Source organism: Eucyclogobius newberryi, unplaced genomic scaffold (genome assembly GCF_026437365.1).
Source record: "Eucyclogobius newberryi isolate DKJ021-1_F unplaced genomic scaffold, fEucNew1.0.hap1 SCAF_417, whole genome shotgun sequence".
Lineage (NCBI taxonomy): Eukaryota > Metazoa > Chordata > Actinopteri > Gobiiformes > Gobiidae > Eucyclogobius > Eucyclogobius newberryi.
The window spans coordinates 11,593-37,749 of NW_027316076.1; the positions used below are offsets into that span (position 1 = coordinate 11,593).

General features: G+C 49.6%; 1 protein-coding gene across 1 annotated transcript in view; it reads left to right on the forward strand.

The window, feature by feature from the left end:
- The first annotated feature begins 2,247 nt into the window (after nt 1-2,247).
- LOC140379560 (phospholipid-transporting ATPase ABCA1-like) overlaps nt 2,248-26,157 on the forward strand; it is a 41,515-nt gene continuing 17,605 nt past the window's right edge. The window contains exons 1-8 of the mRNA XM_072464232.1: nt 2,248-2,326; nt 5,955-6,030; nt 6,853-6,946; nt 11,245-11,386; nt 12,850-12,968; nt 21,311-21,432; nt 24,944-25,147; nt 25,351-25,443. Coding sequence (XP_072320333.1) covers nt 5,965-6,030; nt 6,853-6,946; nt 11,245-11,386; nt 12,850-12,968; nt 21,311-21,432; nt 24,944-25,147; nt 25,351-25,443 — 840 coding nt within the window. The 5' untranslated portion in view covers nt 2,248-2,326; nt 5,955-5,964. The remainder of the gene's footprint in view (nt 2,327-5,954; nt 6,031-6,852; nt 6,947-11,244; nt 11,387-12,849; nt 12,969-21,310; nt 21,433-24,943; nt 25,148-25,350; nt 25,444-26,157) is intronic.

A 26,157-nucleotide genomic window follows, 5' to 3' on the forward strand; every position in this document is an offset into this window, starting at 1 on the left:
TATATAAAAATATATAGTAGTATTCTATATAACAGACGTAATTATAATATGTCTGGTTATTTTTCACTATCAATTTATTATGATTTATAACAAATAGTCTAATGGTGCTTTTTAAATACATTGAAATGTTTTATTGCGCTATTAAAAGTTGATTAGAATGTAAATGTTTGTTCTGATCTGAACATCACACACTGGACTCCTCTGCGTGAAACAATGCTGCGATGTGATTGGCTGATGGACCTTACACGCATAAACCTTTATGTTCCTCTCATTTGTCTGCGTTGCTCTTATTTCTTAAGAAGTCAAAGTAAAACAGACATCTTGAGTCACGATTGATCTCACACATGGTGATGTACAGGCAGCGTGTTTGGGGAGGGAGAGAAAGAGAGACGAGACGACGCTTATGTCCGGATCCGGACCGCAGTGACCCGGGGCATAGACGCCACCTCAGCGCCCTCACCTGCTGCTAACACTACCGGGCTGGTGTCATGAATCTCTGGTGTTAATATTATGCTTAATATCCTTCATTCAGACTTAATATCCTTCATTCATGTTACGCGCGGTGCTCGCTGACACAGGTATGTGCGGGGCCCAGAGCTCTCGTCTCGCCACCAGCCTGAGCGAACTCATGTACTTTGAAACAGCAGCATTAACCGTCACTTTGTAAAACAAGTTCAATACCTGGAGAGTGTTGTTGAGTTTGCAGTTTTTACATCGTCAAGTCGTTTCTTCTTTAGTTTTTCCACACCGGGGAGAAATTCTTCTGGACATGATGACCACGTTCTGTTGTGTTTATGTTTTGCTCTCGTTCTGCTCGCGCACAATGAAGTTGCCCAATCAGCGCAGCTTTGGTGCCTTGGTTGCCAGATTGTCATTACAAATAAATGCGGTTTGTGCGTTTATATGTTACAGTTGTGTGCGCTGCCGCGCTGCAGCGCTAGCAGCGCTACTACACCAGTGGCGCACGCTGCGCTTGCACTTCGCATAAATCGGGTTGCCAGATTGGGGGCCCTATTAAAGCCTCGGGGCCCCAAGCGGCTGCTTAGTTTGCTTATAGGTTGGGCCGGCCCTGCGTCTATGTCCCATGTGTGACTTTCATCCATGTTCAGGGGGTCAAAAATGCCCTAGTATGAACATGAAGAATAGGAATAAGGCTCGAGCCTAACAAGAATAAAGTCTTTACTACACACATGTAGTACTTTTACGCAAGAATGCAGACACTCGCAATGGCTTCAGCCATTGCACATTAACTAGTTATTTTATTCTATGTTTTTGTGAAGCACTTTGTGACTTCTGTCTGTGAAAGGTGCTAAACAAATAACGTTCACTTACTTACTTACTGAGCCATATCCACTGGACCACTGGGCAACACCTACTTTTGAAAGCTTTTCAACGATGGGACACTCTTTAACAAATCAGTTATTCCATTTTATTGCTTCTAGATAAAGAATATTCAGGAATAAAGTGTATTAAGGCTGTTCAATATGGTGATAACATTAAAATAGTGATCTCATTCCTGTGCCAATATGCTATTTGACCTTTGGTGACCCATATTTTCACTGCACATTTCCACTTTGTGCTTTCTGTGCCTCTTTCTCTTTTCAGGACAACCTGAAAAAGGGAAGATGATGAACATGACTTTATCTCAGCACCCTTCCCTCATGCCTCCTCGCCTGATGACCGGGAGTGATCCCCAAACAGCTGTTCACACCGGACACCGCATGAGCACGTCCTGGCCTTCAAAATAAAACAACAATAACGCTTCTAAGCACAGTACTATATAGCCCTGTTATTTCTTACATACATTGAGTTATTTTGGAAATTGTGCAACATTAAGTTAATATACAGACCTATATATATACCTATATAATAATATAAATAAATAATTACAGCCTACAATGACTAATTGGCTAATTCAGACGTATTGTGATAACGTTTCTCTGGACCGGAGTCTGATACACATATGAGGAGCCCTTTTATAACAAGACAGTGGCATTATTAAATCCAAATGTCAATAAAGAATGGTCAAGATTATTTATAAAGAACACTTAAAACAACCGGCCCATAGTGCTGTGGGCAGCAGGAGCTCTGTGGCACAGGGCCGAAGGTCAGCGGTTCGAATCCCGCTCTTGACAGTGATATCCTGAGCGTGCACACACGCACACACACACGCACACGCACAGACACAGACAGACGTTTCTTACGTTTTCTTTTGAAGGTCCAACCGGAAGTCTTACTTCCCGTTGTGAGCGCACGCGTGTGCGTGTAGAGTCGCGCAGCCCCGGGGCCACCGCAGATGCACCGAAGCGGCGGAACGAGCGGCACGGTAGGACCCATACTCTGCACGGACACACACCGGGCAGGAACACACACACCGGGGGACTAACACGCGCTGTCCCGGGGGAACGGGATTTGGGGGAAAGTACAGTGGTTGTTTACTGTTGGTATTTGAGTTGTGAATCTTACGGAGGGACGCGAACCCAACGCGGAGATGTGCGCGGACACGGCATTTCCTTCCACAAGACACTTAAAACAAAACTCAATATAGGCTTAAGGAAAAGAAAGAACCCGGTCCATTGGCAGATAAAAGTTCTGAAAACCCCGGACGCGAGGAGGAGGCGCAATGTGAGGAGAAAGAGAGACATTTAGATAACAAAAGGTCTGGACCAGGACTGAACCAGGTCTGAACCAGGATAAGTTGGTCTAAAGTGGAGCAGATTTGAGCCTGGGCCAGGCTGACTTGCTGATGCTGGTGTTTAATCAATAGTGATTAGTTTAGTGTGAGTCAGGCTCCGCTCAGACTGTGGAAAGGTCCGGATTATTGACACCAGTCAAAAGCAACACGTACTACTGTAGAGTGGACTGTAAAGCGAGACAAAAGCGGGACTAATGAGGGACTAATGAGAGGAGTTTTGTTAATAAGAGTTCTTCTATTAAGAGTGTTTTTTCAAAAAACGTCCTTTAAGCTATCTGTCTTTTTCTCTGTATCTACTGCGTTGTAACAACGAAATTTCAAATGTGTGGACAATAAAGGAATATCTTATCTTATTGCGGGTCCAATGCGGGTCTAATGCGGGTCCAATGCGGGTCCAATGCGGGACTAAAGCGGGACTAAAGCGGGACTAAAGCGGGACTAAAGCGGGACTAAAGCGGGACTAAAGCGGGACTAAAGTAGGGCTGGGTATTGCCAAGACCCTCGGGATACATATCGTATCCCGATACATTTTTGAAAAAAAGGGTCTTAAAAATGTACCAAATGGATAATGTTTTTACTCTGGATAAGAAAATGTATAAAATGTCATGTTTATCCATAAAGCACTTACTTATAAATCCATTCTGCTCTAATAACTTCATACATCCAACCAACTGATCCAAATAGAAGTATAAGGAATACATTCTAGTAAAGTATTGCATGTTTCTGGCCAAACAATTATCATGGTCTGAACATGCTGCAGCAGCATCTTCTGCATAGATCAGCTTCTGATCAGGTCCACAGCTCCTTCTCACCTCGGCCCAGAGGAGCTTCTGATCAGGTCCACAGCTCCTCCTCACCTCGGCCCAGAGGAGCTTCTGATCAGGTCCACAGCTCCTTCTCCCCTCGGCCCAGAGGAGCTTCTGATCAGGTCCACAGCTCCTTCTCACCTCGGCTCAGAGGAGCTTCTGATCAGGTCCACAGCTCCTTCTCACCTCGGCCCAGAGGAGCTTCTGATCAGGTCCACAGCTCCTTCTCACCTCGGCCCAGAGGAGCTTCTGATCAGGTCCACAGCTCCGTCTCACCTCGGCCCAGAGGAGCTTCTGATCAGGTCCACAGCTCCTTCTCACCTCGGCCCAGAGGAGCTTCTGATCAGGTCCACAGCTCCTTCTCACCTCGGCCCAGAGGAGCTTCTGATCAGGTCCACAGCTCCTTCTCACCTCGGCTCAGAGGAGCTTCTGATCAGGTCCACAGCTCCTTCTCACCTCGGCCCAGAGGAGCTTCTGATCAGGTCCACAGCTCCTTCTCACCTCGGCCCAGAGGAGCTTCTGATCAGGTCCACAGCTCCTTCTTACCTCGGCCCAGAGGAGCTTCTGATCAGGTCCACAGCTCCTTCTCACCTCGGCCCAGAGGAGCTTCTGATCAGGTCCACAGCTCCTTCTCACCTCGGCCCAGAGGAGCTTCTGATCAGGTCCACAGCTCCTTCTCCCCTCGGCCCAGAGGAGCTTCTGATCAGGTCCACAGCTCCTTCTCACCTCGGCCCAGAGGAGCTTCTGATCAGGTCCACAGCTCCTTCTCACCTCGGCCCAGAGGAGCTTCTGATCAGGTCCACAGCTCCTTCTCCCCTCGGCCCAGAGGAGCTTCTGATCAGGTCCACAGCTCCTTCTCACCTCGGCCCAGAGGAGCTTCTGATCAGGTCCACAGCTCCTTCTCACCTCGGCCCAGAGGAGCTTCTGATCAGGTCCACAGCTCCTTCTTACCTCGGCCCAGAGGAGTGCAGCACAAACACCATATAAAAAATACTATTCCATCTCGTTTAAAGCCTACGTGCCCCCAAAAAATATCGATACTGTGACTCAATATTGATACACATATCGATACGGAGTACGTGACGATATATCGCCGTATTGATATTTTGAACACAACCCTAGTCCAAAGCGGGTCCAAAGCGGGACTAAAGCGGGACTAAAGCGGGACTAAAGCGGGACTAAAGCGGGTCTAAAGCGGGTCTAAAGCGGGTCTAAAGCGGGACTAAAGCGGGACTAAAGCGGGACTAAAGCGGGACTAAAGCGGGACTAAAGCGGGACTAAAGCGGGACTAAAGCGGGACTAAAGCGGGACTAAAGCGGGACTAAAGCGGGACTAAAGCAGACTTGACTTTTGCTGTTTTTTAGTTTGGTTAGTGGTAGGCCTAGTTCCTTTGGTACTTCCTTGCATCCTTCCCTTGCTTCCTTTCTTTATCCTTATCCCTGATAAAAGTCCAGATAAGTGACCTTTGAATCCAGAGCGCTGCGTTGGATGACCCTTTACCTGCGATGAATGCATCATGAGCCATTCAGGGACTCGCACTCACTTGTGTATTTGTACTCTGTTCATATCTCTGGAATTATTGGGCCAATCTGATTGAAACAAAAGTTCAACATCTTCTCTCTCACAAATACAACACAAAAACATCAAATCATTTGTTCACAACAGCCTCAGAAAGTGGGGCCTTTTTTCAAATCCAAAGATGTGATCGTGTCTGTGAAAGGACTTTAAGAGAAGATTCATATGAAAAAGTCAGATTTGTATAGCGCTTTTTGACCTTTAAGGCACTTAAAACACACACACACACACACACACACACACACACACACACACACACACACACTCTCTGGATGATAAAATGTATGAAATTTCATGTTTATCCACAAAGCACTTATTTATAAATCCATTCTGCTCTAATAACTTCATACATCCAACCAACTGATCCAAATAGAAATATAAGGAACACATTCTAGTAAAGTAATTAAGTAAACTAAGTCCTCCCTTTGGCTGATCATGTACACAGCGCCTCTACAGAACTTTGAGTTCGGTTCAGTTTGTATTTTGAATGCGACAAAAATACTTTCTTTTTGTGAATTGTTGATCAACCTCATGATTGAAGTGTAATTCCAGTACAATTTAGGTTTTAATCATTAAGAAAGCCTTGTTTGGGTGACAACAGCTGCTCATGTAATGTTGTGTAGACCGTTCCACAGCGCTCTAAAGTCAACTGGTCTGGGGCCCAGGGCCAGTCGAAACGTGGCTTTAATGGCCAATCATGACCACAGAGAGAGTTCATTTGAATATCATGGATTAAGCAGACTAAACCTCAAAATCACACGACACATGGACTGAATGAACCGCACTCATATCTGTGTCAAGAGGCGCAGTCGGATGCACATGTGCACAACTACATTTGACTGCTTCAATCCATTTAAACACGTGTGCTTTTGTTTCAGGCCCTGAAGGATGTCGGCCTGGACTCAGCTGGGACTGTTGCTGTGGAAGAACTTCACTTACAGACGACGACAGACCGTAAGAACACACAGCAACACCAGGTGGAGGGTTCTATGCTCGTCCTCACTGACCCTCACTGACCCTCCACATTCAGCCTGTGTCCACACCACAACTGGGACTAAACCCAAGACTAGTCTTCTCCACATTTAGTCCTTATTTATACCTGATTAAGTCCAGACCTTGTCTGGGTCCTGGTCCGGGTCCGGGACCGGGACCTGGTCTTGGTCCTGGTCCGGTCCTGGTCCGGTCCTGGTCCGGTCCTGGTCCAGTTGATAACACAGATAGTGCTGAGGTGCACGCAGTGACACTTATCTGCAGATAAATCATGATAAACACGAGCTGGACCAAATAAAACCTTCACAGATCTAAACCAGTACTTGACAAGGACGAAACCAGGACCTGAACCCGGTCTTAACCAGGACCAAGTCAAAGTCTAAGGTGTAAAGTCTCAGGATCTACAGCAGCTCTAGTTGTAGGTTTGTAGTTTTATGGCTGAGAGTGTCAGCGTCGATCAATTCTAATCAAATATTCATGTCTCATAACGAGCCACTTCCTGTCAGAGACCAAGCTTTGTGCACAGATCCTTTAGTTGGTCCAACCCTGGTTTAGGCCTACTCCTGGTCCTGGTAAAACCCTGGTTTAGGTTAATACCTGGTCCTGCTTAAACCCTGGTTTAGGCCTAATGCCCGGTTTCACTATTGTCTTTTATAGAGGACACAAGCGCTTGCTACCAACCATAAATGTAGAAATTAGACTGCTTATTCTGATCATGTTTTGCTGCTCTGTGTGTGTGTGTGTGCTTGTGTGTGTGTGTGTGTGCGTGTGCGTGTGCGCACTCAGTTACAGCTGCTGGTTGAGATCCTGTGGCCGCTCTTCATCTTCTTCATCCTCATCGCCGTCCGACTCAACTACCCTCCCTACGAGCAGCATGAATGTGAGTGTCTACCATAATCTTTATTAAATACAATACTGTTCATTAGTGCCACTCTGTGGCAGAGTGGATGGCACACATGCCTCCCATTTGGACAGACTACAGTAGCAGGAGTTCCAATCTAGCACCGGCAATTTGCTGCATACTTTCCCAATCTCATCCCCCAAGGTGCACTGCCCTGTCCAGTAAAGCCCACGGGACGAAAATGCGATAGTCTCTCCCTCTCTCTCTCTTTAGTGCTGCTGTAGTACTAGTTCAGCCTTGTGAAGTGTAGTCTTTGGTCTTTTTCCCACTGCCCCAGTCTGACACGCAGAGAACGGACGCTCCGAGACAGCTAAAACAGATGGTCTCTTCACTGCTTCTGTGGCATTCTGGAGCAGGTGTGTAGGGGTGTTGGCGGCTGATTTAAATGTCACTACAGTCCACGGTGAGGGTACAAGCACTTGAACCACGTATATTTACATGAATATGAATCAGAGCTGCCGATTGCAACTTTACATCACTTTTGCCTCTACAGCAGGTAAAACCTCTGTACATCTCCCTCACACTTACTATTGACCTTATTCCGCCCTGCCCACCTTTCCCTCGTGATTGGTACTGCCGTTGTAATTGCACTTCCAGTCCAGTGGAAACTCCATTGCTTTAAATAGAGAAAGAGGGAAGGGTCTGACTGCTAAAACATTCTATGAAGTAGATTGATTTGTGTAAAATATCCAATGTTCATGTGACCAACAAGTCAACAATGCACAGATTCCCTGGACGGCCCAAAAACGGATTTTTAGTCCATGTAGAACTTATTTTCTCTGGAGGTTGGCAGCCCTATGTTCACTAATACAATTGGAAGAAGGATTACGTCGTATGGTGGCGCCCGGACAGGCTTCTGGAATAAGGTGAATAGGACCAGCGCATATAGCACAGGCGGAAGTTTACAGTGCCACCGCTCCCATTACGCCCTGTGAGTAGGGCATCGAGTGCTCCGAGGGGCACCGACCAATTCAAAAGTACCTAGGACGAGCATCACATATGTATTGTACCAACCGTATGAGAGGGAATTAAACAAGACCAGGTGAGGCATGGCACAAATCAAAAGTTGTTCAAGTTTTATAAAGGCTCCGCAGACCACACCTAGAATTGTGAGTTATGAAACATTTTTATTTTTAAAAAATAACTTCAGAAATAGTCACCTTAAGGTTTTATTACAGACATCAAACTAGGGCTTGGTATATTGCCTTGTACCTCACGATACGAATCCCAATACGCAGAACATGATACAATGCACGTCCTAATTCATGGATATCCCTTTACACCAGTGTTAAAAGCTAAAAGTAACAAAAAAGTTAAATAACAAAACACACGGTCCTCAGTACCAGAATACAAATGTCCTTGAATGCAGTCTGGAGGTTCAGAAGTGTAGAACTTGGCAATTCCTAAAAACTGAACTAATTCTAGAGCTCACTAAGGCTTGGTTTGGTCTTCTGGCCGGTGAACGCACTACAGTCATACTTGAACCTGTTGTGACATGTTTGGAATCTGAGCAAAATCCACCGCCTCCAGGTTCACTTTAGAGAGCAAGGGGACGAGGAGCTAGGACACAAGGAGATGTGGAGCTAGGACACAAGGAGATGTGGAGCTAGGACACAAAGAGATGTGGAGCTAGGAGTCAAGGAGACGAGGAGCTATTACTCAAGGAGGCGAGGAGCTAGGACACAAGGAGATGTGGAGCTAGGAGTCAAGGAGATGTGGAGCTAGGAGTCAAGGAGACGAGGAGCTAGGACACAAGGAGATGTGGAGCTAGGAGTCAAGGAGACGAGGAGCTATTACTCAAGGAGGCGAGGAGCTAGGACACAAGGAGATGTGGAGCTAGGAGTCAAGGAGATGTGGAGCTAGGAGTCAAGGAGACGAGGAGCTAGGACACAAGGAGATGTGGAGCTAGGAGTCAAGGAGATGTGGAGCTAGGAGTCAAGGAGATGTGGAGCTAGGAGTCAAGGAGATGTGGAGCTAGGAGTCAAGGAGATGTGGAGCTAGGAGTCAAGGAGACGTGGAGCTAGGAGTCAAGGAGACGAGGAGCTATTACTCAAGGAGGCGAAGAGCTATTACACAAGGAGACGAGACGACAGGACACAAGGAGACAGGACACAAGGAGACGAGCAGACAGGACACAAGGAGACGAGGAGCTAGGACACAAGGAGACGAGGAGCTATTACTCAAGGAGGCGAGGAGCTATTACACAAGGAGACGAGACGACAGGACACAAGGAGACAGGACACAAGGAGACGAGCAGACAGGACACAAGGAGACGAGGAGCTAGGGCACAAGGAGACGAGGAGCTATTACTCAAGGAGACAGGACACAAGGAGACAGGACACAAGGAGACAGGACACAAGGAGACGAGGAGCTAGGACACAAGGAGACGAGGAGCTAGGACACAAGGCGACGAGGAGCTAGGACACAAGGAGACGAGGAGCTTGGACACAAGGAGACGTGGGGCGAGGACACAAGGAGACGTGGGGCGAGGACACAAGGAGACGTGGGGCGAGGACACAAGGAGACGTGGGGCGAGGACACAAGGAGACGTGGGGCGAGGACACAAGGAGACGTGGATCTAGCACACAAGGAGACGTGGGGCGAGGACACAAGGAGACGTGGGGCGAGGACACAAGGAGCGAGGACACAAGGAGACGTGGATCTAGCACACAAGGAGACGTGGGGCGAGGACACAAGGAGCGAGGACACAAGGAGACGTGGATCTAGCACACAAGGAGACGTGGGGCGAGGACACAAGGAGACGTGGGGCGAGGACACAAGGAGACGTGGGGCGAGTACACAAGGAGCGAGGACACAAGGAGACGTGGAGCGAGGACGCTGTACCTAGTTGGCACTGCGTTTCCTTTCTGACACATTTTTCTAGCCAAATTCCCTATGTTTTTTGGGGGGGGGTTAGTCCAGGTTCAGGCCAGACTCCTGGATTAGTTCTAGTTTTATTCCTGGTGCTGCTCTATTTTTTATACCCGAGACCATTTTATACCTAGAGACCATCTAGGCCTGGTCTAGGCCTGGTCTACTGTGTAGAACTACTGTTGTCGAGTCCAGGTCGAGTCCAGGTCGAGTCCAGGTCGAGTCCAGGTCGAGTCCAGGTCGAGTCCAGGTCGAGTCCAGGTCGAGTCCAGGTCGAGTCCAGGTCGAGTCCAGGTCGAGTCCAGGTCGAGTCCAGGTCGAGTCCAGGTCGAGTCCAGGTCGAGTCCAGGTCACATTGGGTCTTTTGTTGTATGGTTCTGCACATGCTCAGTTCATGTCCTGACACCTCCACCATGGCCCCACCCACAACCGCCGGCCCCATTCGCCTCACCCACAGGATTTACACTAGTTTGGGATGTAGTCCAGTTTTAAGACCAGGATTAGGATTTTAAAACCGGGATTAGGATTTTAAGACCGGGATTAGGATTTTAAGACCGGGATTAGGATTTTAAGACCGGGATTAGGATTTTAAGATATGGATTAGTTTTCACCATGATTCAGGCCCGTTTCATCTACTGTTTTAAATCCTGGTCTGGAATAATGGTCGTTCAGTCCTAGACTATTTCAAACCTGGTTTAGCCAGGATATTTGGTTTAGTCCTGGTTAAGTTATGTGTTAGTCCTGATATACAGTGAGGAAACTAAGTATTTGAACACCCTGCAATTTTGCAAGTTCTCCCACAAATTATGGAGGGGTCTGAAATGTTCATCAGAGATTGACAGTCATCTTTATGTTCTAACAATGGCTCCAACAGTTGATCTTTTATCACAAGCTGCTTGCCAATCACCCCGTAGCTCTTTCCAGCCTTGTGGAGGTCGACCGTTTAGTCTCCGGGGTCTTTTGACAGCTCTTTGGTATGGCCCATGGTAGTAGTTGGAATCTGACTGATTGTGGGAGGGGTCTTTATGCAGCTAACAAGCTCAAACAGGTGCTGCTGCTAATTCAGATTAATATGTGGAGCAGAGGTGAACTTTTTAAAGACCGACCAACCGGTCTGTGAGAGACAGAATTCTTGTTGATTGGCAGGTTTTCAAATTCTAATGTACAGCAATAACATACAAATAAAATATGAAAAAAAATCATACAATGTGATTTTCCGGATTCTTCTTCTTCTGTCTCTCATAGTCTAAATGCACCTAAAATGAACATTTCAGACCCCCACCAATCATTTCTAAGAGAAACGTACAAAATCGCATGGAGTTCAAATACTTACTTTCCTTCTCTGGCCCCTCTCTGGGCCCCTCTCTGGCCCTGGGCTCATCCTGTCCTCTGTGTGCATGTTGCAGGTCACTTCCCGAACAAGGCGATGCCGTCGGCGGGGACATTGCCGTGGATACAGGGGATTCTATGCAATGCCAACAACCCGTGTTTCCGAAGCCCCACACCGGGCGAGTCTCCGGGGATTGTCGGGAATTTCAACCACTCCATGTAAGTTCTGTCCCTAACGCCTGGTGTACACTGACTCCAATCTGGGTGTAGCTTAGTGTGTGGCTTAGTGTGGGTCCCGCCGGACTTAGGGATCATCTCAAAATGTTTTTTTGTCTCTCTCTGGACCGCGTTGTTAAAACGATAGTAGCTTGATAGACCCTGCTCACCTCTAGTGAACATCCCTGAACATTCTTTGGTACGTTTTATATTTAGAAGTTATGAACTCTCCAAATAGTGTCACCTGTCGCGCATGTTTGTTTACTCAATCCACATGGTCCACGGGCCCTAGGGGCCCTACGGCACATCCCATTAAACCCAAACTGTGAGATGACCACATTGAGATAGTCTCAAGAGGATGAGAGAGTGAGAAACTAATGTTACTCGTCAAAACCTGTAATTGTCAACTGCAATTGAGTTTAGACCTTAGACATGTCAGAATGACAGAAGCAGAACACGCGCTTTTGTCTCAGTGAGAATCGCACGTCTTCTGTGATTGGCCGAAACCTCATGCGGGTTTATTTTGTTTCCTTCTTCCGGGCAGTGCGTAGCACGTTACTAGAGCAAAATCTCTTGATCATTTGCTGCGCCGCGTCTTGCCGCCAAAAAGCTTTTCCAACTTTTCTGCACCAGCCGCGTTGGCGACGGTGCGCCGTGCTCCCCGTACGCACTCCCCGTACGCGCCGTGAGCGCAGCGCTCGCCGTATAAAAATAAATAAATAAGTAAGTAAATTCTTTTGGACTAGGTGGGTCAAACGATGAATTTAATGATAAATTTTGCTGCAGCGGTGTGAAGTGCGTCTACTCAACGTGCCGCCATAACCGGAAGTCCTCCGAGAAGCTTATTAAAAAGGGAGTGTCTGCAGAGCCGCGGCGCGCGGCCGAAACTGCCATGTTATTTTTGTGCCGGCCGCGCGGGTTAAGGTTAGGGTCAGCCATGAGGCTATAACGGGCTATAAGGGAAATGCAGCGGTCCCTGAAACTGCGCGGCCATTTGACCGCGCCGCGGCTCTTCAGCCACGGCCTATTAAAAAGGCATTCCAGTTTGGAGGGCTTTTAGTCCTTTTGCATTCCAAGTGTTTGCAGGAGAGACATTTATAGATATTGTTCCAGGTTCACTGAAAAAAAAGGGTTATATGTCCCCATAAAAGGAGCAGGAACTTATGCCAGACTTAAATCTGTGCTACTCTGGAACTTTGATCTCCCTGTTTTTGCCTCATGTTCCTCTCACAATCATAAAATAATTCCCAAATTCCCATGCAAGTATAATGATAGAACCTTGTACTATTAGCCACTCATAAGTGTAGAAGCAGGTGTTAAAACTGCTGAGTACTTTGAATCAATAAGGAATACACAGGAAAATTCTTCTTCAGTATGAAACTGAAAACTAACAGATGTAACAACTTTGGACTGTTGCCAAATGTGCACAGTTAAAAGATTCCATTGAAATGTTTTCTTTTTGTCAGAGTTTCTCGACTTTTCTCTGATGCCAAGAAGATCCTGTTGTACAGCCAGAACGACAAGAACCTGGAAGGCTTCAAGGAGCTGGCGTCTGCCCTACGCGGGCTGCAGGAGAGCAGGACAGGTCAGTCACACCAGCCACACACCGGCCTCACACACCGGCCTCACACACCGGCCTCACACACCGGCCTCACCCACCGGCCTCACCCACCGGCCTCACCCACCGGCCTCACCCACCGGCCTCACCCACCGGCCTCACACACCGGCCTCACACACCGGCCTCACACACCGGCCTCACACACCGGCCTCACACACCGTCCTCACACACCGTCCTCACACACCGTCCTCACACACCGTCCTCACACACCGGCCTCACACACCGGCCTCACACACCGGCCTCACACACCGTCCTCACACACCGTCCTCACACACCGTCCTCACACACCGTCCTCACACACCGTCCTCACACACCGGCCTCACACACCGGCCAGTCTGTGCTCTTTTGGTTTTGGAGGTTTTTAAGGGCAGGCGGGGACAGTTTTGTGTCATTACATTGATTTGGGCTTGTTGTAGCATTAGCATATTGCGTGGGGGTAGGTGCTTCTGGGCCAGTGCGTGTTGCTGCTCATCTCTGTGCATTCAGGTGATCCAGATGCCCCGCCTTTCCATCGCATTGGGACAGGCACAGGCATGAAACCCTGAGTCACACACTTATGCACAGCCCCGGACACAAAAACTCTCTCCCACTCTACACGCATCCCACCGTCATCTTGCACACTTAGGCAGGGCACAACAGGGTGAGGTTTTGGGTCAGTTTGCCCTCCTAACATGCTGAGTCACGCATTATAGTTCATATGCAAATCTACTGACGCCTGGTTTTTTACACTCCATTCCATTCCATTTTCTGCCGCTTATCCGGGGCCGGGTCGCGGGGGCAGCAGTCTGAGCAGGGACTCCCAGACTTCCTTCTCCCCAGACACTTCCTCCAACTCCTCCGGGGGGATCCCGAAGCGTTCCCAGGCCAGCCGAGAGACATAGTCTCTCCAGCGTGTCCTGGGTTTTCCCCGGGGCCTCTTCCTGGTGGGACATGCCTGAAACACCTCCCGAGGGAGGCGCCCAGGAGGCATCCGGAACAGATGCCCGAGCCACCTCAGCTGGCTCCTCTCGACGTGGAGGAGCAGCGGCTCTACTCCGAGCTCCCCCCGTGTGGCCGAGCTCCTCACCTTATCTCTAAGGGAGCGCCCAGCCACACGGCGGAGGAAACTCATTTCGACCGCTTGTATCCGCGATCTTGTTCTTTCGGTCACTACCCAAAGCTCATGACCATAGGTGAGGGTATGTCGGTGTAATCCCTCATTCGTCCAGGCGTGTTCCATAGTAGAAAAAGCTTCAGTTGTAGTCATCTGGACTCCGTTTGAAAAAAATAGACGTTTCGACTCTCATCCAAGAGTCATTGTCAATAAAAGAATTTAGATCGAGAACTCCGATATTAATACTGTTCTGTGGTAAGACCCGCCCATTGGGAGGAACCTTCCTGAAGTAGAAAGAATTGTTTGTTTCAACAGAAACTCCCCCCTTGTATCTACCGAGCTAGCCTATTCAGAATTTTAATGGGCTATTAGAATCCTCTTTGTCTTTGTGAGACCCTAGCTCAACCACCCTGAGTACCTGATTAGCATCTACATGCCCTGGTCCTGGTCCTCTACCTTTCCAGGGGTTCAGTATCCCATTATAAATAACAGGAAGATTAAATCTTAGCCCTCCATTTCTGTTTAAAGAAGGTCTTTCTTTTTTAACAAAAATAGCTTCCTTGACTCCTCTTTCAAACCATCTTTTCTCCCTGCTTAAAACCTTCACATCATCGTCTTCAAACGAGTGATTAGAGGCTTCAAGATGGAGATGCACGGCACTCTGTGGTCCTGAACTTGTATTTCTTCTGTGCTGATAAAGCCTCTTGTGTAGAGGCTGTTTTGTCTCACCTATGTACAGTTCTTTACAGCTTTCTTCACTGCATTGGATCGAATAAACTACATTGCTCTGTTTTTGAGTCGGCAACTTGTCCTTAGGGTGAACCAGTTTTTGTCTTAAAGTGTTCTTTTATTGAGTCCAGATGACTACAACTGAAGCTTTTTCTACTATAGGTGAGGGTAGGAACGTAGACCGACCGGTAAATAGAGAGCTTTGCCTTTCGGCTCAGCTCCCTCTTCACCACAACGGTCCGATGCAGCGACTGCATCACTGCAGCCGCTGCACCGATCCGCCTGTCGATCTCACGCTCCATCCTTCCCTCACTCGTGAACAAGACCCCGAGATACTTGAACTCCTCCACTTGGGGCAAGGACACCCCACCCACCTGGAGAGGGCAAGCCACCTTTTTCCGGTCGAGAACCATGGCCTCGGATTTGGAGGTGCTGATTCTCATCCCAGCCGCTTCACACTCTGCTGCAAACCGTCCCAGTGCATGTTGCAGGTCCGGGTTTGATAAAGCCATCAGGACAACATTGTCTGCAAACAGCAGAGATGGAATCCTGTGGTCCCCAAACCGAACACCCTCCGACCCCTGACTGCGCCTAGAAATTCTGTCCATAAAAATTATGAACAGAACCGGTGACAAAGGGCAGCCCTGGCGGAGTCCAACATGCACTGGGAACAGGTCTGACTTACTGCCGGCCATCCGAACACAGCTCCTGCTCCGGTCATACAGGGACCGGACAGCCCTGAGCAAAGGGCCCCGTACCCCGTACTCCCGGAGCACCCCCCAAAGGACACCCCGAGGGACACGGTCGAAAGCCTTCTCAAGATCCACAAAGCACATGTGGACTGGTTGGGCAAACTCCCATGAACCGTCGAGCACCCGATGGAGAGTCTAGAGCTGGTCCAGTGTTCCACGACCGGGACGAAAACCACTCTGCTCCTCCTGAATCCGAGGTTCGACTATCGGTCGGATTCTCCTCTCCAGTACCTTGGAATAGACCTTTCCCGGGAGGCTGAGGAGTGTGATCCCTCTCTAGTTGGAACACACCCTCCGGTCCCCCTTCTTGAACAGAGGGACCACCACCCCGGTCTGCCAGTCCAGAGGCACGGTCCCCGACCGCCACGCGATGTTGCAGAGATGTGTCAACCAAGACAGTCCTACAACATCCAGATACTTTAGGTACTCAGGGCGGATCTCATCCACCCCCGGAGCCCTGCCACAGAGGAGTTTGCGAACAACCTCAGTGACTTCAGCTTGGGTGATGGATGAGCCAGCCTCTGAGTCCCCGGTCTCTACTTCCTCTTCGGAAGACGTGACTGAGGGATTAAGGAGATCCTCAAAGTATTCCTTCCACCGTCCGACGACATCCCCAGTCGAGGTCAGCAGGCCTCGACCCGCACCGTAAACGGTGTTGGTGAGACACTGCTTCCCCCTCCTGAGGCGCCGGACGGTTTGCCAGAATTTCTTTGGTGCCGACCGATAGTCCTCCTCCATGGCCTCCCCGAACTCCTCCCAGGCCCGGGTTTTTGCCTCTGCGACAGCACGAGCCGCGGCTCGCTTGGCCTGCCGATACCCATCGATGACCTCCGGAGACCCACAAGCCAGAGTGGCCTGATAGGCCTCCTTCTTCAGTCTGACAGCATCCCTTACTTCCGGTGTCCACCACCGGGTTCGGGGGTTGCTGCCACGACAGGCACCGGAGACCTTGCGACCACAGCTCCGAGCAGCCGCATCAACAATGGAGGCGGAGAACATGGTCCACTCGGACTCAATGTCCCCAACCTCCCCCGGGACATGGGAGAAGCTCTCCCGGAGGTGCGAGTTGAATACCCTACTGACAGAGGGGGCTCCACAAGACGTTCCCAACAGACCCTCACAATGCGCTTGGGTCTGCCAAGTCTGTCCGGCTTCCTCCTCCGCCAGCGGATCCAACTCACCACCAGGTGGTGATCGGTTGACAACTCTGCCCCTCTCTTCACCCGAGTGTCCAAGACACGCGGCCGGAGGTCAGATGACACGACAACAAAGTCGATCATTGACCTCCGGCCTAGGGTGTCCTGGTGCCATGTGCACTGATGAACACCCTTGTGCTTGAACATTGTGTTCGTTATGGACAAACCGTGTCTTCCCGATCACCCCTCCCCAGGTGTCACTGCCATTGCCCACGTGGGCGTTGTAGTCCCCCAGTAGAACAACGGAGTCCCCGGTCGGTGCACTGTCCAGTACCCCTCCCAAGGACTCCAAGAAGGCCGGGTACTCTGCACTGCTGTTCGGCCCGTAGGCCGCCACAACAGTGAGAGACCTGTCCCCCACCCGAAGGCGGAGGGACGCGACCCTCTCGTTCACTGGGGTAAACTCCAACACGTGGCGGCTGAGCTGAGGGGCTATAAGCAAGCCCACACCAGCCCGCCGCCTCTCCCCGCGGGCAACACCAGAGAAGTGGAGCGTCCAGCCCCTCTCAAGGAGATGGGTTCCAGAGCCCAAACTGTGCGTAGTCGGTATCGCTCAACCTCCCGCACAAGCTCAGGCTCTTTCCCCCCAGCGAGGTGACATTCCATGTCCCCAGAGTTAGTCTCTGTGTCTGGAGATCTGGTCGCCGAGGCCCCTGCCCTCGACTGCCGCCCAGATCTCTCTGCACCGGCCCCTTATGGATCCTCCTGCGGGTGGTGGCCCACGGGAGGGCGGCCCCACGTCGCTCCTTCGGGCTGTGCCCGACCGGGCTCCGTGGGGTAAGACCCGGCCACCAGGCGCTCGCCATCGAGCACCCATCCCAGGCCTGGCTCCAGGATGGGGCCCCGGTGACGCCGATCCGGGCGACGTAAACGGCCTTGTTCTTTTACTCATCATAGGGGGCTTCTGAACCGATCTTTGTCTGACCCGTCACCTAGGACCTGTTTGCCTTGGGAGACCCTACCAGGGGCTTGAAGCCCCCGACAACATAGCTCCCATTCGGGCGCTCAAACCCCTCCGCCACGTTAAGGTGTCGGTTCAAGGAGAGGAGTTTGTTACACTATCCTGACCGAAAAAGGGCCTACGCTCTAATATTTGGTGAAACGCCTTCAGCTTTAATCACAGCATACATTGGGGTGGCAGTAGCTCAGTGACAGAGTGGGGTTCAGATCTAAAGTACATTAGTTTATTCTTCTCTGCAGATGTTTTCTCTGATTGATGATTGATGTCAATGATTTGACTCTTCTCAAACACACTCACATCTTTTCCATGACCACGGGATTTGTCTTTCCACATCATCTCACTGCATCAGTCGCCTGCGCTTACGGGGGGACCGTGGCTGCTTACGGGGGGACCGTGGCTGCTTACGCGGGGACCATGGCTGCTTACGGGGGGAAGAACGGGGGGACCGAGGCTGCTTACGGTGGGGACCGAGGCTGCTTACGGTGGGGACCGAGGCTGCTTACGGTGGGGACCGAGGCTGCTTACGGTGGGACCGTGGCTGCTTACGGGGGGGACCGTGGCTGCTTACGGGGGGAACGAGGCTGCTTACGGGGGGGACCGTGGCTGCTTTACGGGGGGGACCGTGGCTGCTTACGGGGGGGGCCGTGGCTGCTTACGGGGGGGGGCCGTGGCTGCTTACGGGGGGGGGGCCGTGGCTGCTTACGGGGGGGGGCCGTGGCTGCTTACGGGGGGGGGTCGTGGCTGCTTACGGGGGGGGCCGTGGCCGCTTACAGGGGGGACCGTGGCTGCTTACGAGGGGAACAACTTGCTAAAAAGTCAGAGTGAATCAATGGGCAAAACACAAAATTGAGTTAATCTGAGGTGAGGCTAATTAGATTTTGATTCCGTTTCGCATGCGTAACGGAAATAAACGCATCAGATTTATTTGTACAATTCTAGTCTTACTCGAGGCTTGTCTGAGGCTAAGCCTGTCTCCTGTTCTCCCTGTGTTCCTGTGGCAGAGTGGTTAGCCCCTCAGTAAAGAGGGTAAATCTGCTTGTTTGTTCAGCTGTCGTCCTAAACTCCCTCACCCTCAGTTGGAGTTTGTGAGAATAATAGGGCACAACTCATGTGGAAAAAGGTTATTTCAAAGGCAATATAGGACTAAGGTTAACGTAGGCCTACACTTGGACTGAACCATGACTAAGGTTAACGCAGGCCTACACTTGGACTGAACCAGGAGTAAGGTTACAGTAGGTTTACACTTGGACTAAACCTTTCAGTATTTAAGATTGCTTCCTCGTCTCCTTCCTTGTTTCTTAATCTCACCTACTTCCCTCCTCTCCTCATGTCCTTACTAAGTCACTTCCTCTTTCCTCCCCCCCTCTGCTCCTTCCAATCTCATCTCCTAAGTACGCCTCAGTAGTCATTGTCCCTCCCCTTGTCATCTCGCCTCCTTTCCAAGCCCTTCTCTTCCCCTCCTAACCTTGCTTCCTAACCCTGTCTACCTTTGTTGTCCTCGTTGTCCCCTCCACATCCTGTGGCTTGTTTCTGGTTCGTTTTGGAGCAGGCCGGTCTCCTCTGTCTGTAGTGTATTTGTTTTTTTGAAACTTCTTATAAGTTACCAGTCCTTTCCCCCTGCATCTACTGCATTGTAACAACGAAACTTCCCCATGTGTGGACAATAAAGGATTATCTTATCTTATCTTAAGGGGTTTGAGGCACACCCTGAGGGGATTTTGGTCCAATGAATAAAGAGTATAATTCAGCTACGATTTATCATGAAACTATGAGTTATGTTTGGGTGACGTCTGTTGCTCTACCAGAGCTAGGACCTGAGCTTTAACCTCCTTTCTTCGCATCTTCCCCTAACTCCTCTCCTTCTCTTCCTTCCTTGGCCCCTCTCTCCACCCCTCCTCCTTTCCTAACCTTGTCTTAAACTGTGATCCTGTACATTTGTTCTGGTCCTGCCTCAGTTTCACTCTGAAACTCTTTTGTGGGAGTTAAATGAGGCTAAGAGTGTGACAAAGAGCTGTAACCAGACTCCTGTGATACTGCGGACCAGAGGGACATCCACGCACTCGTACATGGACAACTACTGCAACTCTACTCTCTTCACAACTTCACAACTGCAGTATTATTACTACAAAAGTACTGCTTTTACTAGGCCTAGTACAAGAATGTTTCACTCAAACTCGTACCTTCCTGCAAAGTGCCTGCTTTGATTAAATAAATCAAGACTAAACCAGGTCTAAACAAAGTGCTTAACATGGACTTAATCCAGTCCAAACCAGGACTAGACAACCGTTTGGTAACAAGGTTGTGGGATTTAAAGTCTAGTAAATACTCAAGTACAATGAAGCTGCTGTTGGGCCAATCAGAGGCTGAGCCAACTCTTAACTCTTTACTCTTAACTCTGCTTAGCAACAGCCATTATTGCTTTTCTATTGGACTAGAAACTAATTTCTAAAAAAATAAATAAATACATGCAAAACAATGCACTCCCGAGGTAAGGTCTTTGGTTAGATCGGATCATTCAGTCCCACTTAGTCCTGCTGAACCGAGGACTATCCCAGGCCTTTAGTCCCGGTTTAGTCTTGATATAGTCTTTATTTAGTCCTGGTTTTGTCCTGGTTTAGTCTTGGTTTAGTCTTGGTTTAGTCTTGGTTTAGTCTTGGTTTAGTCTTGGTTTAGTCTTGGTTTAGTCCTGGTTTAGTCTTGATGTAGTCTTGGTTTAGTCTTGGTTTAGTCCTGGTTTAGTCTTGGTTTAGTCTTGATGTAGTCTTGGTTTAGTACTGGTTTAGTCTTGATGTAGTCTTGGTTTAGTCCTGGTTTAGTCTTTGTTTAGTCCTGGTTTAGTCTTGGTTTAGTCCTGATTTAGTCCTGGTTTTGTCCTGGTTTTGTCCTGGTTTAGTTCTGGTTTAGTCTTGATGTAGTCTTGATGTAGTCTTGGTTTAGTCCTGGTTTAGTCTTGGTTTTAGTCTTGATGTAGTCCTGATTTAGTCTTGATTTAGTCCTGGTTTTGTCCTGGTTTTGTCCTGGTTTAGTTCTGGTTTAGTCTTGATGTAGTCCTGGTTTAGTCTTGGTTTAGTCCTGATTTAGTCTTGATTTAGTCCTGGTTTTGTCCTGGTTTTGTCCTGGTTTAGTTCTGGTTTAGTCTTGATGTAGTCCTGGTTTAGTCTTGGTTTAGTCCTGATTTAGTCTTGATTTAGTCCTGGTTTTGTCCTGGTTTTGTCCTGGTTTAGTTCTGGTTTAGTCTTGATGTAGTCTTTGTTTAGTCCTGGTTTAGTCTTGGTTTTAGTCTTGATGTAGTCTTGGTTTAGTCTTGGTTTAGTCTTGGTTTAGTCTTGGTTTAGTCCTGGTTTAGTCCTGGTTTAGTCTTGGTTTAGTCTTGGTTTAGTCCTGGTTTAGTCTTGGTTTAGTCTTGATGTAGTCCTGGTTTAGTCTTGGTTTAGTCTTGATGTAGTCTTGGTTTAGTCTTGATGTAGTCCTGGTTTAGTCTTGGTTTAGTCCTGGTTTAGTCCTGGTTTAGGACCTGTTTTGTGCTTGTTAATTCTTCATTTGGACTTGATGAGATGGTCTCTCCTCGTGTGGTCCAGGGTTCCCTCTGAAGCACTTCCTGCAGGAGGAGGAGACCATGAGCCACTTTCTGAAGATCAACGCGTCCTTACCTCAGGCCACTGTGGACCAGATCCTGTCTGCTCCGGTCAACCTCAACCAGGTACTACTACCAAACCGCCGCTACTCTGGCACTGTACGTGTGTTCTGCTAAAAGGCACATTGGCAGAGTGAATCTATCTTGAGAACTCTCCTCTAGGACATACGCTATAATCAAGGCTAATTGCAGTTGTGAGGTAATCCTTGATAGTGTTCCTCCCACCTGCTTCTCTTTTCTCTAAAAGCGCCTGTGGAGCCGGGCGAGGCGTGGATCCAAGACAGGTCTGGACCCGAGTTCAACCTGATCCTGGAAGACTAGAATCTGTGAAAAGTCCACCTTTTTAAAATTGTTTCAAATAATAGGATAATTATATTTCCACGTGGATCAGTCCTGCTCCTCTCCTGTCCCCTCTGCTGTGTGGGTCAATCCTGCTCCTTTCCTGTCCCCTCTGCTGTGTGGGTCAATCCTGCTCCTCTCCTGTCCCCTCTGCTGTGTGGGTCAGTGTGCTCCTCTCCTGTCCTCTCTGCTGTGAGGGTCAATCCTGCTCCTCTCCTGTCCCCTCTGCTGTGTGGGTCAATCCTGCTCCTTTCCTGTCCCCTCTGCTGTGTGGGTCAATCCTGCTCCTCTCCTGTCCCCTCTGCTGTGTGGGTCAGTGTGCTCCTCTCCTGTCCTCTCTGCTGTGTGGGTCAATCCTGCTCCTCTCCTGTCCCCTCTGCTGTGTGGGTCAGTGTGCTCCTCTCCTGTCCTCTCTGCTGTGAGGGTCAATCCTGCTCCTCTCCTGTCCCCTCTGCTGTGTGGGTCAGTGTGCTCCTCTCCTGTCCTCTCTGCTGTGAGGGTCAATCCTGCTCCTCTCCTGTCCCCTCTGCTATGTGGGTCAATCCTGCTCCTCTCCTGTCCTCTCTGCTATGTGGGTCAGTGTGCTCCTCTCCTGTCCCCTCTGCTATGTGGGTCAGTGTGCTCCTCTCCTGTCCCCTCTGCTATGTGGGTCAGTGTGCTCCTCTCCTGTCCTCTCTGCTGTGAGGGTCAATCCTGCTCCTCTCCTGTCCCCTCTGCTGTGTGGGTCAATCCTGCTCCTTTCCTGTCCCCTCTGCTGTGTGGGTCAATCCTGCTCCTCTCCTGTCCCCTCTGCTGTGTGGGTCAGTGTGCTCCTCTCCTGTCCTCTCTGCTGTGTGGGTCAATCCTGCTCCTCTCCTGTCCCCTCTGCTGTGTGGGTCAGTGTGCTCCTCTCCTGTCCTCTCTGCTGTGAGGGTCAATCCTGCTCCTCTCCTGTCCCCTCTGCTGTGTGGGTCAGTGTGCTCCTCTCCTGTCCTCTCTGCTGTGAGGGTCAATCCTGCTCCTCTCCTGTCCCCTCTGCTATGTGGGTCAATCCTGCTCCTCTCCTGTCCTCTCTGCTATGTGGGTCAGTGTGCTCCTCTCCTGTCCCCTCTGCTATGTGGGTCAGTGTGCTCCTCTCCTGTCCCCTCTGCTATGTGGGTCAGTGTGCTCCTCTCCTGTCCTCTCTGCTGTGAGGGTCAATCCTGCTCCTCTCCTGTCCCCTCTGCTGTGTGGGTCAATCCTGCTCCTTTCCTGTCCCCTCTGCTGTGTGGGTCAGTGTGCTCCTCTCCTGTCCTCTCTGCTGTGAGGGTCAGTGTGCTCCTCTCCTGTCCCCTCTGCTGTGTGGGTCAATCCTGCTCCTCTCCTGTCCCCTCTGCTATGTGGGTCAGTGTGCTCCTCTCCTGTCCCCTCTGCTATGTGGGTCAATCCTGCTCCTCTCCTGTCCCCTCTGCTATGTGGGTCAGTGTGCTCCTCTCCTGTCCCCTCTGCTGTGTGGGTCAGTGTGCTCCTCTCCTGTCCTCTCTGCTGTGAGGGTCAGCGTGCTCCTCTCCTGTCCCCTCTGCTGTGTGGGTCAATCCTGCTCCTCTCCTGTCCCCTCTGCTGTGTGGGTCAGTGTGCTCCTCTCCTGTCCCCTCTGCTGTGTGGGTCAGTGTGCTCCTCTCCTGTCCCCTCTGCTGTGTGGGTCAGTGTGCTCCTCTCCTGTCCCCTCTGCTGTGTGGGTCAGTGTGCTCCTCTCCTGTCCCCTCTGCTGTGTGGGTCAGTGTGCTCCTCTCCTGTCCTCTCTGCTGTGTGGGTCAGTGTGCTCCTCTCCTGTCCCCTCTGCTGTGTGGGTCAGTGTGCTCCTCTCCTGTCCCCTCTGCTGTGTGGTAGGGCTGGGTATTGCCAAGACCCTCGCGATACGTATCCCGATACATGTATATTCCGATACAATTCCCTCATTATGATACGTATCCCGATACATTTTTGAAAAAAGGGTCTTAAAAATGTACCAAATGGATAATGTTTTTTCTCTGGATAAGAAATGTATGAAATGTCATGTTTATCCATAAAGCACTTACTTATAAATCCATTCTGCTCTAATAACTTCATACATCCAACCAACTGATCCAAATAGAAGTATAAGGAATACATTCTAGTAAAGTATTGCATGTTTCTGGCCAAACAATTATCATGGTCTGAACATGCTGCAGCAGCATCTTCTGCATAGATCAGCTTCTGATCAGGTCCACAGCTCCTTCTCACCTCGACGGAGAGGAGCGTGGCACAAATAGCATAAAAAAAATACTATTCCACCTTGTATAAACCCAAAAATGATTTTTAAAGAGTGTGCGTGCGCAAAAAATATCGATACTGTGACGCCGTATCAATATTTTGAACACAAGCCTACTATGTGGACATAGTGTGGGTCAGTCCTGCTCCTCTCCTGTCCTCTCTATGTGGACAGAGTGTGGGTCAGTCCTGCTCCTCTCCTGTCCTCTCTATGTGGACAGAGTGTGGGTCAGTCCTGCTCCTCTCCTGTCCTCTCTATGTGGACAGAGTGTGGGTCAGTCCTGCTCCTCTCCTGTCCTCTCTATGTGGACAGAGTGTGGGTCAGTCCTGCTCCTCTCCTGTCCTCTCTATGTGGACAGAGTGTGGGTCAGTCCTGCTCCTCTCCTGTCCTCTCTATGTGGACAGAGTGTGGGTCAGTCCTGCTCCTCTCCTGTCCTCTCTATGTGGACAGAGTGTGGGTCAGTCCTGCTCCTCTCCTGTCCTCTCTATGTGGACAGAGTGTGGGTCAGTCCTGCTCCTCTCCTGTCCTCTCTATGTGGACAGAGTGTGGGTCAGTCCTGCTCCTCTCCTGTCCTCTCTATGTGGACAGAGTGTGGGTCAGTCCTGCTCCTCTCCTGTCCTCTCTATGTGGACAGAGTGTGGGTCAGTCCTGCTCCTCTCCTGTCCTCTCTATGTGGACAGAGTGTGGGTCAGTCCTGCTCCTCTCCTGTCCTCTCTATGTGGACAGAGTGTGGGTCAGTCCTGCTCCTCTCCTGTCCTCTCTATGTGGACAGAGTGTGGGTCAGTCCTGCTCTGCAGAGGAGCTGCATCAAAACACTTCACAAATTCTCACAATTCATGAAAAAAATCAAACATCTCCCATAACCTGCCTGTTTTATATCCAATGGTCTAAACTAATCCGAGAATCTGATGTAGTGTATGTTTGTAGAGGTCGAAACTTGGCATTCTTCTTCCTCTTCAGCAGTCACAGCGTCTCATGCTCTGGTCCTAGGTCCTGCTGAAGGGCTTCGGTGTGCACCTCACTGATCTGTGTCCCTCCAAACCCGGGGGACAGAGTCTGAGCAATTACATCACCATCTCTAGCCCTGACATCCAATCAGCGCTCACTGACAAAATCTGCACGGCACCGCCCTCCTGGTTGCAGGCTGCTGAACAGCTTTTTTTGCACAACTTGGATTTCTTCAAACCCGTCAAGGTCACACTTCATTATTTATATGCTTTTTATTATATTTTATATAGCTATATCTATACCTATAGCAAGGCCTGGAAACTGAATTACAGGTGTACTAAAGTTCACAAATTATGGGGAATTTGAAATATACACATATACATATTTACATATTTGTTAAAGCACAAATTGAATATCTTAATCCTTAATCCTGTTGTTCTTCTTATCAGCCGAGAGATGTGACCTCTGACCCCGTGGCCGTCAAGCGAGTAGCCCAGGCCACCAACAACCTGCTGGACACCATGGGCCTGCTTGCTGTGGAGGTCAGGGTTTTATAGAGCCATGCGTTCATCTGATCAGTAAAACCCTGGCATATTATGCACATTTGGTTTATTCCAGTCTAAGTTATAATTTAGAGGTTAGACCTGAGTTAGGTCTAACCTGAGTTAGACCCGAGTTTGACCATTAGACGACCCGAGTTAGACGACCCGAGACCCGGGTTATTTAGGCACATTTGGACTTGCTCTGGTCTTGGTGCCAGTCGTACTGAGCATGAATCGGGTCCAGAGACAAAGATCTTCTACATGAGCCACTGATGTCTCCCAAATATAACTCATGCTCTCTTGCAGTTGGGAGATGGTACGTACATCTCTTCTTTGTTACATAAACCGGTCACTATGTTTCCTTTGAAACAGTGGAGACACATTCAGACCGAGTAGATCCGCTCCAAGAGAACGACTGGAAATATGGCCATAGATCTTGGGCTACTCTAGGACTTGATTTGTACGGATTAAGCACGGATTTCTGTTTAGTGTGAAAGCGCGAAAGAGGTAGTTAAATTCCCTACTCTCCCTTTTGAGGGCTGCAGCGCCCCTGAGCAGTCCCCTGCGTTTCTGTATCCAGATCACTGGCTTGCCACGAGCTTGGACTCAGACTTGTATTTCCTAACTTTTCTTGTAAAGAACACAGTGAAGTGTTCAAAGAGTCCTCGGGTTCATCTGGCTCCTGTCCACTGCTGCAAGCTCTTCATGTGTTTG